The 16,381-nt window shown below is 38.0% G+C and overlaps 1 protein-coding gene across 8 annotated transcripts in view; it reads left to right on the forward strand.

Moving 5' to 3' along the window:
* The window catches only part of AKAP7 (A-kinase anchoring protein 7), a 153,286-nt gene extending 137,740 nt beyond the window's left edge, over positions 1 to 15,546 (forward strand). For 4 of the 8 annotated variants that reach the window (XM_045499623.1, XM_045499620.1, XM_045499625.1 and 1 more), the window contains one exon: positions 14,411 to 15,546. In XM_045499623.1, the coding sequence (XP_045355579.1) occupies positions 14,411 to 14,616 (206 nt within the window). In that variant the 3' untranslated portion in view covers positions 14,617 to 15,546. Of the gene's footprint in view, positions 1 to 13,527 lie in introns of all 8 variants that reach the window. The other 4 variants (XM_045499624.1, XM_045499626.1, XM_045499628.1 and 1 more) reach the window with 2 other exon arrangements.
* Positions 15,547 to 16,381: the final 835 nt, after the last annotated feature.

Here is a 16,381-nt window from a genome sequence, read left to right on the forward strand (position 1 = left end):
TTCCCCTTCCTCTTTCCTTAAAGCCTTCTTCTAATTAAATTGGCTGTCTTCTAATATTCCTGTTTCTTAACTCTTTCTGTAATGTGTCTCTTACTTTTCTATTGCATCTACCATAGTTCAGGGCCTCATTGTTTCTCTTTTTGTCTACTGTAAAAACTTGTCTCTAGTTTTGCCCTTCTCAAATCCTCCTTCCACTTTCCACATGGCTATTACAGTGGATTTGCTAAAAATGGCTATGCTTGAAATTCTTCAGTAATTGCCTGTTGCCTATAGAATGAACTTAGACTGCATGGTATGGTACATAGGACCCTTCATCTATATCTGCTGTCCAGGCCTTCTTGCCTCCTGCACCACCCCCACCCTAACCCATGACACTCTGAACTCTTTACTCCAGTACCACGGAAGTACCTCTAGTTCTTGAAATGCGTCATGCATTTTCCTTCTTCTGAACACACACTCATGCCTTTGTCATGTCTGCAAAAACCTTCCTACTCCCTCTACCCCCTGCCTGAAAACTTCTATTCACTGAGCCGAAATATCTCCTTTGTGAAAATTAACCTTGTTATCCTGTCCCAATTCCACTGGACCTTGAACATATTTTGTTACAGCACTTAACCTAGTGTTTTGCAATCATCCTTTCTTGGTCATCTTCCTAGGGTGACTTCTGTGTGGTCAGAGACTAGATTTTATTTATTTTTAAATACTTAGAAATGGCACATAGTGGGCACTTAATAGAATGAGTAAATTAGTGACTGGCTTATAGTAGGCCTTGAACTCATTCTTCTTAAAATGAATTGAACTCAGATCTATTCATAATACATGTATAAAGTGTACTAATAAAATAGCTACCATGTTTTGAGAACCTACTATGTTCCAGGTACAATGTTAGGCACTGTCCATACCTTATCTTTAATGCTTAAAACAACAATGCAATGTATATTATCCTCATGAGTGGCCTAGTAAAGGGAAATTTAGGTTTAGGGAGATTGTGAATAAAGCTATGCAGACATAGCAGAATTGGATTTCAAACTCTTACGTATATATTTTTCCCTCTGCACACACATATTAGGAGTTCTGTCTTATCACCACTTGTAGTTCTAGCTCATCACCAAACCTTCCAAGAAGAAATGACAACATTACAGCAGAGATTATATAGAGAATGGTGTGGATTATAATGTGGACTCAGAAAACTAATGCTACAGATAGATGAAAAAGAGAAGTCTCTACGAGGCTGTTACGTGATGTCTGGAAAGATTCCTTTGGTAGGCTGTTTGACCTACAAACATCCAGCAAATATGTCTTGTTCCTTCTCTGATATGACTGTACAAGGAGCAGTCTTGAGGACACAAGTCATAGAAAGCATCCTGAGCCATGTGATTTGGAGTGTTTGCAAGGATCCTACAAGGTTCCTACAAGGATATGTGGATTGGGGGGTTGCTTCAGGCTGTGACTTGGGGAAAAATGGGGGGAAGTGAAGACTCTGGAGGCGCCAGCACCAGGTGTGCTAACAAAAAGCCGGAGGGGCCCATAACTGTTTGTCATCATGACAGCTTTGGCCAAGGCTGTGTGGATGGGTCATGCCCAGCCCATTTAGGTTGCAGGGCGACTGCCTGTTGGGACTTTATCTCCCCTGTTTCCCCTCAAAGCTATTAGTGGTATTCAGTATAACTGCATGGTACCCCTCCTCCAACTCCAATTTAAAAATGGTGAAAGTGGGGTGGGTGGAGGGACATATAGTATAGTGATCTCCAGAATCCCTTGGAAGATGGGGGGATTGTCCCTTATTCACTTAAAGCATAATCATTTTCCTATGTATTCTGTGCTGCTGAATCTGGAATAAAACTTACAGAGGAATGATTTTTTTTTCCTTTTTAAATTTATATTCTAGAAAATATTTAAAATATGACCTTGGTGTTTTAGTTCTAAAATTTTCTGGGGTGTGTGTGTGTGTGTGTGTGTGTGTGTGTGTATGTGTGTGTATTGGGGGTGGGAAGGAATCTTGGTATTTGGCAAGAGGAGAGGAGCTCTGTTTACAGGAACTCTATTTCCTGGGGTGTTGCAGCTAATACATTGGGCAGAAGAATGCCCAAGGACAATGTGAGTTTAAATATGCACTTGGGGACAATTCTTGATCTGTCCCTCATCATAGATGAGTTGTAGGTGGTATGCAAAGAAATTGGATGTGTCACCCCAATTTTTTGAATAGCCTACAGATCTACATTAATGTTTCTTTTTATCTGGGTAGATGAAAGAAAAGGTGAGCTCAGTCAAAAAAATCTGCTGCTAAGGAGGGCACAGTTATGTGGAAGGAATGTGGAGGGCAAAATGGTACAAGTAAAGGGAAGATGCTTGGGAAGCCTTTGTTCAGATAGCATGGGACGTCCTGGATAGTTGGGATGTGAGCAAATGAGAACTTTTTTTTTTTAAATTAAGATTTCGGTATTTTTTTAAGAGCAGTTTTAGGTTCACAGAAAAATTGAGAGGAAGCTACAGAGATTTCCCGGATACCCTCTGCCCCCGATGTATGCATAACCTCCCCCACCCCCACCAATGTCTACCACCAGAGTGATACTTTGTTACAATTGGTGAATCTGCATTGACTGGTCACTATCACCCAGAGCCTACAGTTTACTTTATAGTTCACTCTTGGTGTTGTACATGCTGTAGATTTGGACAAGTGTCATATATCCATCATTATGGTATAATACAGAGTATTGTCACTGCCCTAAAAATCCTCTGTGTTCTGCTTAATAATCTCTCTCCTTCCCTACCCCTGGCAACCACTGATCTTTCTATACTGTGTCCATAGTTTTGCCTTTTCCAGAGTGTCATGTGGTTGGAATTATACAGTATGTAGTCTTTTCAGGTTGGCTTCTTTCACTTAGTAATATGCATTTAAGGTTCTTTCATGTCGTTTTATGGCTTGATAACTCATTTCTTTTTGGCACCAAATAGTATTCCATTATCTGGACATGTCTGTCTGTCTGTCTGTCTATCTATCTATCTATCTATCTATCTATCACCTACTGGAGGACATCTTGGTTTCTTCCATATTTTGACAACTATGAAAAAGAGGCTTTAAACAGAAAGAAATTAAAAATTGAACTAAGTTAACATGAAAGAAAGATGCTGTTATCATCCACATGTAGGTTTTTGTGTGTACATAAATTTTTAGTTGCCTTGGGTAAATACTAAGCATGATTGCTGGATTGTATGATAAGAATATGTTTAGTTTTATAAAAAAACACCCACTGTCTTCCAAAGTGGCTGAAACACTTTGCATTCCCACCAGCAATGAATGAGAGTTTCTGTTGCCCTGTATCTTTGTCAGCATTTGGTGTGGTCATTGTTTTGGATTTTGGCCATTCTAATAGGTGTGTAGTGATGTATCATTGTTGTTTTAATTTGCATTCCCCTGATGGCATATGACATGCAACATATTTTTATATGTTTCTTTGTCATCTATATACCTTCTTTGGTGAGGTTTCTAGTAAGATCTTTGGCCAACTTTTTAAACTGAGTTGTTTGTTTTCTTATTGTTGAGTTCTAAGAGTTCTTTGCATATTTTGGACTATAGTTATTTTTAAAAATATTTTCTCCCAGTCTGTGGCCTGTATTCCCATTCACTTGACATTTTCCTTTGTTTTCACAGAGCAGAGGTTTTAATTTCAGTGAAGTCTAGCTTATCAGTTATTTCATTCATGGGTTGTATCTTTGGTGTTGCCTAAAAAGTAATTGTCATACCCATGGTCATCTAGATTTTCTATGTTATCTTCTAAGAGTTTTATTGTTTTGCATTTTATATTTAGGTCTGTGATGCATTTAAGTTAATTTTTGGGAAGGGCATGAGGTCTCTGTCTAGATTCACTAATGTGCATGGATGTGGATGTCCAATTGTTCCATCATTTGTTAAAGAGACTGTCTTTGCCCCCATTTGGTTGATTGTATTTCTTTTGCTCCTTTTTCGAAGATCAGTTGACTGTTTTTGTGTGGATCCATTTCTGGGCTCTCTCTGTTCTGCTCCAGTAATATATTTGTCTATTCTTTTGTCAATACCAGACTGTCTTGATTATTATGGCTTTACAGTTAGTCTCGAAGTTGGATAGTGTAAGTCCTCCAACTTTATTCTCCTTCTCTAATATTGCACTGGCAACATGCATTGGCTATTCTGTTATTTTTTTCCTCTCCATAGAAGCTTTAGAATCATTTCACTGATGCCCACAAAATAATTTGCTGGGATTTTGATTGGGACAATTAAGTACTTTTAATGTAGTTGTACTTTCTTCCTTGGTCTTACATGGCATTGTAAGAAAAAATTTCTTTTGTTCACTTTTAAAAAATATTAGCATGATTTATTCTTGTCAACACAAATAGGTACCTAGATATTTGTGGTAGGTGGGGGATGGTGATGGTTTCTGCAGCCCATTGTATGACATGAAATAAGCAATTAGCTCACACATAAGAACAGCTGAACCATATTAATGTTGATCTTAAATTATTCTAGTTGGTAGAAAAAATTTTTTATTGTTTTTTTTTTTAGTTTTTTTTTTTTTAACGTTTATTTATTTTTGAGACAGAGAGAGACAGAACATGAACAGGGGAGGGGCAGAGAGAGAGGGAGACACAGAATCTGAAACAGGCTCCAGGCTCTGAGCTGTCAGCACAGAGCCCGACGCGGGACTCGAACTCACGGACCGTGAGATCATGACCTGAGCCGAAGTCGGACGCTTAACCGACCAAGCCACCCAGCGCCACGGTAGAAAAGATTTTGTTGCGCAAAGGAACTTCTCTTTTTGACCACAAAAATAAATTTTATCTCTACATTGGGTTGGTATCAGAGATCTCAGGTAATATAAACACAAACAGAATCATGGGTACATACAGTGGATTAATGGTGTTACAATTCTTAGAGTGTGGAATCACTTACTTGAAATTTGTTGAAAATTTAAGTTTCTCCTTTTAGGGACAGTACTGTATTTGGTGGGCCTAACAGAATTTCTCCTTGCCTTTCTTTTGTATTTTTAGTACTATCCTAAGAAATTGATTGAAGATATTCTGGGGAGATTTCTAAAATAACAGTGTCAAAGACAAAGGTTAATCTGTCACTTTAAGTAGGTATGATATTAAATAACCCAAGTAAACCAAGAAAGAAAATTTTATCAAGATTTTGCTTCACACATTGGGAATATCTTTCGTGTGTACCCTTGTTGAAATATCAAAAGATAGTTTGTGTACCTTGCAGTGGCATGTCGAACTGCCATTTTTAACTATACTTCAGGTAAAAGGAAGCTAGCCATTTATCTTAGAGGTCACTATGGAGACAGATACATTCATTCAAGTCGTAGGCAGAAGAAAAATACAGTATAACTTGAATCTTAAGATGCTTCCTGTTAATTAAGTTAAATTAAGCCTGTTGAAAGTGGGAATATGAATAAGGTCTTACTGGAATGAAGACACATGTTTTTTGAATTGCTACATACTTGCAGGGCTCTGTGATGAACCTTCTAGTTGGGTCTTCCTTGAACTAACATGGATAGTCTGAGGATGCTTTGTGGAAATCCTAAGGTGGAGGCAAGAATTCAGGACAGATCTGGATGATTGATTTATAAATTTCTTTCCTTTTTTGGTTGATTGGTTAGTAATTGTAGATGGTTAATATTTGTCACATAGACTGGATATTTTGTCATTGACCAGGTTTATCAAGCAAAGTGGTTGGATATTTTTATATGACTATTTGGATTATTCTGGAATTCTCTGCTCTTGCTTTAAATTTATTAAATTTAAATCTCTGGCCAGGGTGTGCTATGCTTATAGCGAGATAGGAACATTTTTTTAAAGATGAAATTTATTGTCAAATTGGTTTCCATACAACACCCAGTGCTCATCCCAACAGGTGCCCTCCTCAATGCCCATCACCCACTTTCCCTTCCCTCCCACCTCCCATCAACTCTCAGTTCATTCTCAGTTTTTAAGAGTCTCTTATGGTTTGCCTCCCTCCCTCTCTAACTTTTTTCCCCTCCTCCTCCCACACAGTCTTCTAAGTTTCTCAGGATCCATAGAAGAGTGAAAACATATGGTATCTCTTTCTCTGTATGACTTATTTCACTTAACACTCTCCAATTCCATCCATGTTGCTACAAATGGCCAGATTTCATTCTTTCTCATTGCCAAGTAATATTCCATCGTGTATATAAACCATAATTTCTTTATCCATTCATCAGTTGATGGACATTTAGGCTCTTTCCATAATTTGGCTATTGTTGAAAGTGCTGCTATAAACATTGGGGTACAAGTGCCCCTATGCATCAGCATTCCTGTATCCCTTGGGTAAATTCCTAGCAGTGCTATTGCTGGGTCATAGGATAGATCTATTTTTAATTTTTTGAGGAACCTCCACACTGTTTTCCAGAGCGGCTGCACCAGTTTGCATTCCCACCAACAGTGCAAGAGGGTTCCCGTTTCTCCACATCCTCTCCAGCATCTATAGTCTCCTGATTTGTTCATTTTGGCCACTCTGACTGGTGTGAGGTGATATCTGAGTGTGGTTTTGATTTGTATTTCCCTGATGAGGAGTGATATTGAGTATCTTTTCATGTTCCTGTTGGCCATCCGGATGTCTTCTTTAGAGAAGTGTCTATTCATGTCTTCTGCCCATTTCTTCACTGGATTATTTGTTTTTCGGGTGTGGAGTTTGGTGAGCTCTTTATAGATTTTGGATACTAGCCCTTTGTCTGATATGTCATTTGCAAATATCTTTTCCCATTCTGTCAGTTGCCTTTTAGTTTTGTTGATTGTTTCCTTTGCAGTGCAGAAGCTTTTTATCTTCATGAGGCCCCAATAGTTCATTTTTGCTTTGAATTCCCTTGCCTTTGGAGATATGTCAACTAAGAAATTGTTGTGGCTGAGGTCAGAGAGGTTTTTTTCTTGCTTTCTCCTCTAGGGTTTTGATGGTTTCCTGTCTCACATTCAGGTCCTTCATCCATTTTGAGTTTATTTTTGTGAATGGTGTAAGAAAGTGGTCTAGTTTCATTCTTCTGCATGTTGCTGTCCAGTTCTCCCAGCACCATTTGTTAAAGGGACTTTTTTCCATTGGATATTCTTTCCTGCTTTGTCAAAGATTAGTTGGCCATACTTTTGTGGGTCCAATTCTGGAGTCTCTATTCTATTCCATTGGTCTGTGTGTCTGTTTTTGTGCCAATACCATGCTGTCTTGATGATTACAGCTTTGTAGTAGAGGCTAAAGTCTGGCATTGTGATGCCTCCCACTTTGGTCTTACTCTTCAATATTACTTTGGCTATTTGGGGTCTTTGGTGGTTCCATACAAATTTTAGGATTGCTTGTTCTAGCTTTGAGAAGAATGCTGGTGCAATTTTGATTGGGATTGCATTGAATGTGTAGATTGCTTTGGGTAGTATTGACATTTTAATAATATTTATTCTCCCAATCCATGAGCATGGCATGTTTTTCCATTTCTTTGTATCTTCTTCAATTTCCTTCATAAGCTTTCTATAGTTTTCAGCATACAGATCTTTTACACCTTTGGTTAGGTTCCTTCCTAGGTATTTTATGATTCTTGGTGCAATTGTGAATCGGATCAGTTTCTTTATTTGTCTTTCTGTTGCTTCATTATTAGTGTATAAGAATGCAACTGATTTCTGTATATTAATTTTGTATCCTGTGACTTTGCTGAATTTATGTTTCAGTTCTAGCAGACTTTTGGTAGTCTCTTGGGTTTTCCATGTATAATGTCATGTCATCTGCAAAAAGTGAAAGTTTGACTTCATCTTTGCCAATTTTGATGCCTTTGATTTCCTTTTGTTGTCTGATTGCTGATGCTAGCACTTTCAACACTTTGTTAAACAACAGCGGTGAGAGTGGACATCCCTGTCGTGTTCCTGATCTCAGGGGGAAAGCTCTCAGTTTTTCCCCATCGAGGATGATATTAGCTGTGGGCTTTTCATAAATGGCTTTTATGATGTTTAAGTATGTTCCTTCCATCCCGACTTTCTCGAGGGTTTTTATTAAGAAAGGATGCTGAATTTTGTCAAATGCTTTTTCTGCATTGATTGACAGGATCATATTGTTCTTATTTTTTTCTTTTATTAATGTGATGTATCACATTGATTTGTATCACCATGCATCCCAGGAATGAATCCCACTTGATCATGGTGAATAGTTCTTTTTATATGCTGTTGAATTCGATTTGCTAGTATCTTGTTGAGAATTTTTGCTTCCATATTCATCAGGGATATTGGCCTGTAGTTCTCTTTATTTGCTGGGTCTCTGTCTGGTTTGGAATCAAAGTAATACTGGCTTCATAGAATGAACCTGGAAGTTTTCCTTCCCTTTCTATTTTTTGGAACAGTTTGAGAAGGATAGGTATTATCTCTGTTTTAAATGTCTGGTAGAATTCCCCAGGGAAGCCATCTAGTCCTGGACTCTTATTTCCTGGGAGATTTTTGACAACTGATTCAATTTCTTTGCTGGTCATGGGTGTGTTCAAGTTTTCTATTTCTTCCTCTTTGAGGTTTGGAAGTGTGTGGGTGCTTAGGAATTTGTCCATTTCTTCCAGGTTGTCCAGTTTGTTGGCATATAATTTTTCATAATATGCCCTGATAATTGCTTGTATTTCTGAGGGATTGGTTGTAATAATTCCATTTTCATTCATGATTTTATCTGTTTGGGTCATCTCCCTTTTCTTTTTGAGAAGCCTGATTAGAGGTTTATCAATTCTATTTATTTTTTCAAAAAAGCAACTCTTGATTTCATTGATCTGCTCTACAGTTTTTTAGATTCTATATTGTTTATTTCTGCTCTGATCTTTATTATTTCTCTTCTTCTGCTGGGTGTAGGATGTCTTTGCCATTCTGCTTCTATTGTGCTGTTAGATTTTGTATTTGGGATTTTTCCTGTTTCTTGAGATAGGCCTGGATTGCAATGTATTTTCCTCTCAGGACTGCCTTCACTGCATCCCAAAACCTTTGGATGGGAACATTTTTAAATGTTGTACTCCCTTCAAGGACTTTAATCAACAATTCACTGGACTGACAAATATTTATCAAGCTCTTATTGTATTCAATAAGCTGTGCCACACATTAGCAGAGTAGAAGATAACTGAGGACCTAGGACATGGTTTCTATACTCAAGACTGTGTCTTTAGCAGAGCAGATACTCAATCAGTAGTTGTTGAATAATAAATCAAGTAAATAATAAATAAATAAGGCTCTTGATTTGTAAAGAAACTAAGAAAGGAAAACCAGTAGGGCTTTCTTTTGTTCTCTGCTGTATCCCCATAGGCTGGAATAGCCAGGTGTATCGTAGGTCCTCAGTGCATATGTGAATGAATGACCAAATGACCATGTACTATCTGTGCAGCCAAAATTATTGGAATCCAGTGGAAGCACATCACTTCCATCTGGGTTAGTCAGGGAAGGCTTCTTGTAGTAGTGGGATTTTAATTAGAGAAAGGGAGGGCCATCTAGAAGTAGAGGATGATGTGGAGGCACCTGAGGAGATGTTGGAAGCTGACAGCGGGAGCACGGTGCTGGTGGGTGATCACCAACAGTCAACTTTAGAAAGCTTAGGAAGACTAGTTTAAATTTTTCTGTAGAGAATGGACACTAAAAGGGACAGTTTATAAATATTAAGCTAAAGGTGTTATACCAAATGCATTGAGGAGAAGACAAATTGTGAAAAGCACATTCATGGGGCTTGGCTAGTAAAGGAGTTAAGGAGGGAAATGCAGGAATCAGTGTCCGTCTTGTTTTGAGCTTGGTTGACTTGGATAATAAAATAATAATAAAAGCATAATCACAAATGGGAAATCAGAAGGGAAAATTAACTTTTCGTGGGGAAACTTTTGTGTTTTCAATCTCTGAGTGTTTGAAGTAACAAGAGCACTTCATAGCAGGCCGAGAGAAATCTCAGAAACACAGATGATGTGACCTGAGGCATCTTAGAAGTGAGTAAAGACTAGGATCAAGTACAACTAGTGAGTATCAGTGATACGATGGCTGATGTTACCTGAAAGCTGACCAGAGTAAGGAATAGCCTGGAGGAATTCGGCCTCTAGCCTGGGCGCTGAGCACAGTAGGGTGGCAGCTGCAGTCATTCCCAGTGTTTTGGGGGTACTTAAAAAGTGTCCCTTCATTTGCAGTGTGACTTTTTCCCTTTTAAGTTTGAAGAGCCATTATACAAATAGTTCCAGGTAGGTAACACATTTGGAGGTATCGGTTATATAAACACTGTCTTGTAAGATTAAGCTAAAATCCTGTAAGTAGTACACAATATACTCATTTATTCTTACTGATAAAAATAGTCTTAAATTGCCCCAAATGTGGTGTTAATTTCTTTATCTTTATTTTAATAATAATATCCTGACGTATTTACATTGAATTACTTCTATGTAGATATCACAGAGTTGAAGCTTACTCAATTCTAAGCATATTTTGCACTTCAAAGGTTCTACCTAGAACTTTTGGTCATCTGGGGTGCCACATTGCCACTTTTTAAGGGAAAGCAATTGCTAAGGCCTTGCACTGGTAGAAAATCTAGATGGGTCTTTAAGCTATCTCTCATCTGCTTGAATGGTGCTAAGAATGATGGTTATAAGCAGAGTTGGTCCTGGACGTGTGTTAAATAGAAGTGGGGCTCAGAAGGAGGTCTTTAGGCCAATTCTCTCCCTTAGCATATGTGCTTTTGTATTTCAATCCCTGTTACATATAAGCATAGAAAACAATATCCATCATCCAGCTCAGACCCTCAGTATTTACCTGTCCCAGACCTAAGGATGCAAGTGTAACACTGGGCTTTTGCCTCCTGGAGGCCAGGGGTAATATTCCAAAAATGAGCTGATTTTAATGTAGTGAGCATTCTAGTTTTTATTTTTCCTCCCCAGCTTATTGAGATATAATTGACATATAACATTGTGTAAGTTTAGGGTATAGAATGTGATGATTTGATATACATATTTATTGCAAAATATTTGCCACAGAGACTTTATTTAACACATCCTTTACCTTTACCTAATTATATTTTGTTGTTGTTGTAGTGAGAGCATTAAAGCTCTACTCTCATAGCAAATATTCATGTATATGATACAGTATTGGTAATGTAGTTACTGTGCTTCCATTAGATCCTCAGAACTTATTCATCTTGTAACTAAAAGTCTTTGACCGGGATTCCTCATTTTTCTGCCCCTGCTTAAACCACCGTTTGATTCTCTGTTTTTTTGAGTCCAGTGTTTTTAGATTCCACATGTAAATGAGATCACACGGTATTTCTTTCTCTGTCTGCCATCTTTCACTTAGCACAATGCCCCAAACGTCTACCATATTGTCACAAATGGCAGGATTGCCTTCTTTTTATGGCTGAATAATATTTCATCTTATATAAATACCCCATTTTCTTTATCCATTCATCATTGTACACAGGTTTTTTTCATGTCTTGGCTATTGTGAAATACATTTCAGTGAACATAGGAGTACAGATATCTCTCTGAGATTGTGATTTCACCTTCTTCAGATATATACCTAGAAGTGGGTGGGATTGCTGGATCATATGGTAATTCCAATTTTAAGTTTTTGAGGAACCTCCATACTATTTTCCACAGTGCAGCCACTTTCCCATCAACAGTGCACAAGGGTTCCTTTTCTCCACATCCTCGCCAGCATTCGTTATCTCTTGTTTTTTTGATAATAACCATTTTAACAGTTGTGGGGTGATATCTCACTGGGGTTTTGATTTGCATGTCCCTGATGATTAGTGATATTGAGCACCTTTTCAGGTACTTATTAGACATTTTTGTACGTCTTATTTGGAAAAAATGTCTATTCAGGTCCTCTTCCCATTTTTAAATTGGATTGTTTGTGTTTTTGCTATTGAGTTGTAGGAGTTCCTTATATATTTTGAATATTAACCCCTTATCAAATATATGACTTGCAGATATTTCCTCCCATTCTGTAGATTGTCCTTTCATTTTGTTGTTTGTTTCTTTGCTGTGCAGAAGATTTTTTAATTTGATATAGTCTCGCTTGCTGATTTTTACTTTCATTGTTTTTTTCTTTGGGGTCATCTCCAAAAAAAATCATTGCCAAGACCAGTGTCAAGGAACTTTTTTTCCTTTGGTTTCTTCTCAGAGTTTTTTGGTTTCAGGTCTTATGTTTATGTCCTTATTCCATTTTGAATTAATTTTTGTGAGTGTGTGTAAGATAGGGGTCCAATTTCATTCATTCTTTTGCATGTCGATGTCACTTTTCCCAGCACCATTTATTGAAGAGGCTGTCCTTTCTGCATTGTGTTTTCTGGCCTCCATTGTCAAACATTAGTTGACCATCTATGCATGAGTTTACTTATGGGCTCTAGATTCTGTTCAGTTGGTCTATGTGTCTGTTTTTATGCTAATACCATACTGTTTTGATTACTGCTGGATATTCTGTATATGTCTCTTAGGTCCATTTGGTCCAAAGTATAGTTCAAATCCAATGCTTCCTTTCTGTTTTTCTATCTGGATGATCTATTCATTGTTGAAAGTGGAATACTGAAGTCCCCTACTATTATTATATTGCTGTCTGTCACTCCCTTGAGATCTGTTAGTATTTGTTTACCATATTTAGGTGCTGCATTGTCTTTGCCTCCACTCATCTGCCTTCTTGGGTCCACAGCTCGTGGAAGAAGATTAGGGAATGAATGGGCATGAGAGATGAGTCCCTTGCTCGTTTTCCCCAGTTAATGGAGACATGGAAGAGAGTGAGTGGGAAATGTGTAGCATAGGAATAGATGAGAATCAGCCCTTTTAAGGTGAAATGAAAGGTAGAATAATTAAACCTTGATCATCACTAGCAGGGAAATAAAATGGCTATAAAATATTAACATCTAGTAATTTACTATCATCATCCTAACTCTTGAAGAGTTTCTTATTTCTGAAATTGCAGTGATAGCACGGAGATTACATAGAATATTAATTTTACAAGTTTATTTTAAACCAGTTCCTAGCAGGAATAACTGCCTTTGTCTTCATGGAATTGCTGAGAGTTTATTAACAACCAATCTATGGGCCAATCATTTAAACAACTAGTGATCCCAAGTAGTTAGTTGATTGGGAAATCTTGATCACCTGACATTTATCAGTGGCGAAGGAAAAGCAGAGGCAGATCTGGTTGGTGAATTCACATGTCTGAGGCTTCTGGTGGTGGGCGCGTGGACTTTAACAATAGCAAATAGCCATGGATGAGAGAAGGACAAAAATTCCATGTAGAAATAGGAAGCTTCCAGCATTGCTAGGTGGAATATTTTTGGAGTGGGATTAAAGAACTGCTTTTCAACCTGACATCTTCAGGCATAGGCAGTCTCCTGTTTCTGCAAATACCTAATGAAAAGCCACACCAGTGTTCTTGGATTTACGGATCCAATTTGCCAGATTGAAGGACACTTGCTCTTTTTAACTAACTGAACTAGCCGGCCCCTGCATGCCAAGTTTCTATGGCAATATGACCTCAGTGATCTCTCTTCTCTATTGTGGAATGTAGGTGATAAGAATGGAGGTGAGCCTGATGATGCTGAACTGGTAAGGCTCAGTAAGAGGCTGGTGGAGAACGCGGTGCTCAAGGCTGTCCAGCAGTATCTGGAAGAAACACAGAACAAAAGCAAGCCAGGGGATGGGAGCTCTGTGAAAACTCAAGAGGCTGATAGGAATGGCACTGACAGTGACAACAACAGGAAATGAGACCCCAATGCAGGCAGGCCCCCCCGCTGCTCCGTGAGAAGCATCCGGCTCCCCTCTGCTGAGTCAACGGACTACTTTGCATTGTGCTGTTTAAATGTCTCTTGTCCAAGCTGTGGAGATTGCCTAATACTTTCGTGATCAATGTGTTTGCATTTCTGAAGCACAACAGAAGAGAATGGAGTGCCGTGGCTAGCAGAGGAAACTCACTTATGAAAGAATGGCCCAAGTTTCACCTACCCTCAGCCATGGCCAAGGGAGAGGGGACTTTGGGTTATGCCTCATGGACTCAAATTAAAGGCCTTGGAAGGGGCCTTGCCATAAATGGAATACTGCCATTTATATTGCTTAGCAGGGCATTTGACCACTTTACCTGAGGCCAAAACACACACACAGCTAACAAGTGCTAAGTTTAAAATAATCACTGTTGAAATCGTTTTCCGTACTGTCAGTCCATAATGTCTCACACTTGTCCTATGTCTGCTGTGGCTATGCAGTGATTTTTATTTACCGTAAATTCGTTTCATGCAAATTATATATTTTTGGCAAAATGCAACCTTTTCTATAACATGTGGGCAACATTTTAAAGGTTTCTTTTAGCCTTCTTTTGATAAGTCAGTGTGCCATATTTAATGTTTTTCACTGGCATTTGTATGTAAAATGTATTATATAATTTTTTTTTCCCCTAGGCAAGAAACCTATTGGATTCCGGGACTTAATTAATGAAGCTTTGCGTCGAGAAAGGATGGGTCTGAAGTCCAAAGTGAAACAGATAAAGGAACTTTTATTAAATCCTGAGACTCAGGCCAGGATTAGGAGGGAGCTTTTTGAAGGAAGATCTGTTAACAACAGTAATCAAGGAAACCAGGTTGATTTCGGCGCAACTTTGACGTAAGCGCTACGCTGTTATCACGGTACCATAGTTAATGAAACCTTTTCAGATGATTTCATAGGTCTTTGGTAAATACCAAAAAGCGTTTTCATAGTGTCCACACAACAGCAAACCAACATTTGGTAAGGAATGAATAATTTCCTGCCAAAGAAAACAGATTCTGCCCTGTTATGTTTTAAACTCAACTTGTGTTCTGGTATGTTTGTTTCTGTACTATCAAAAGTTACTTTATAGAAAGGACTTCTTAATTAGCTGTTGTGAGATGTTCCTTGGGTTCTCACAGATAAAATACACAGACTGTGAAAAATCATTTACATACAAAAAAAAATACAGTGTTTTAAGGATCACTTGCCTTCTGTTGATGTGATTTTTGTTGTCATTAAATCAGAAGTAGTATTGTCCACGTATGTCTGTATCTAGTGTTACTTTTAATGGGGATTTGAATGTTTATTGAACATTAGTACTTGAATGAACATTTATAAGTGTAATTATTACAATTACTGGTTAAGAATGTTTTATAATATCCATATGTATTATTTTTCAATGATCAAAATGTAGTTTGCTTTTTCATTTCTTAATAAATGTTTGGGATTTTTATTTTCTACTTTTCTGAAGATAAGCCCTAGGTCTTACTGTATCCCTTATAATCTGAATTTGTTTGCACTGGTTCATTTTTAAAGAAAATTCTTGAAAAATTTCCCCCCACGTGATAATCTTTGGTAACAGCTTTTTCTATGGTCATTGCAAAATGGCTGCTACTAAGAGATCATGTTGGAGAGGAAATTATTGGAGATCAAATATGTAATCATTTCAGATACAAAATCCAGCTTACTCATGGATTTTAGCTATTTTTTCACTGGGTAAATTCTACATTTATTTATAAATGAGTTTATGCATTTTCATGCCTCTTAATAAATGTATTGTTTTTCCCTTTTTGCCTGTCCCTTTTTTTTTTTCTGATTCTTGGAAGTTGTTGTATCTGTGTTGGTAGAATGAAGTCATCAGCAGGAGCTCTGATCGCTTTAGTGTTTTTTCACCTTTATTTATGTCCTTATCCTTCATGCTAAGATAGCACTGTTGCAGAGCATCTTCTGCTTTAGATTTTTAAATCACCTCAAATCAGTCAGCCTCACAGAGAATTAACAACAGAACGTGAAATGCAAAGAAAATCTAAATAGCATCTCACAAACTGCTAATTATGTGTCAGTGAAGTGACAGCAGGAGTGAAGATGAAAGGAGCAGAACCTTCCAGATGCAAAGACAGGGAGCTGCTTACCGTGAAATCCCTTGGTGGTGTAGAGGGCTTTCCTTAAATAAACCTTTAAGATAGGAAGCAAAGATATTTTGGGACTTGCCTTGTTTTTCAAATGAAGAAACAGACTCGAGGAGGCTGTGAGTGCCTTTTCCAAGGCCATTGCTATTAGGGAACTGGCCCTGAACTACACCCAAGGGCTCCATCTCAACATTCCAGAGCTATTTTCACTGTTCCATTAATCTAGGTTAACAGTACTTCAGGAGAATTAGATCTTCTCAGCCTATTTCCATAAATATCTTTATTCTCAAGGAGCTGTTCCAATCTTTCCAAACAATCTGAAAGGCTCAAATAGTGTCTTCTTTGCAACCTGGGGTTACAGGTCTTACTTTAGTTAAGAATTGTTGCTTTCATTGGTTAGATACCTCTGTGCCAGGTGATTGAGGCACACTATTACATTTCTTCCCTTCAGTGACCCTCCTAGGAAGTTACTAGGACTGTTTTACAGCTTGGAAA

This window comes from Leopardus geoffroyi, chromosome B2 (assembly GCF_018350155.1).
Source record: "Leopardus geoffroyi isolate Oge1 chromosome B2, O.geoffroyi_Oge1_pat1.0, whole genome shotgun sequence".
NCBI lineage: Eukaryota > Metazoa > Chordata > Mammalia > Carnivora > Felidae > Leopardus > Leopardus geoffroyi.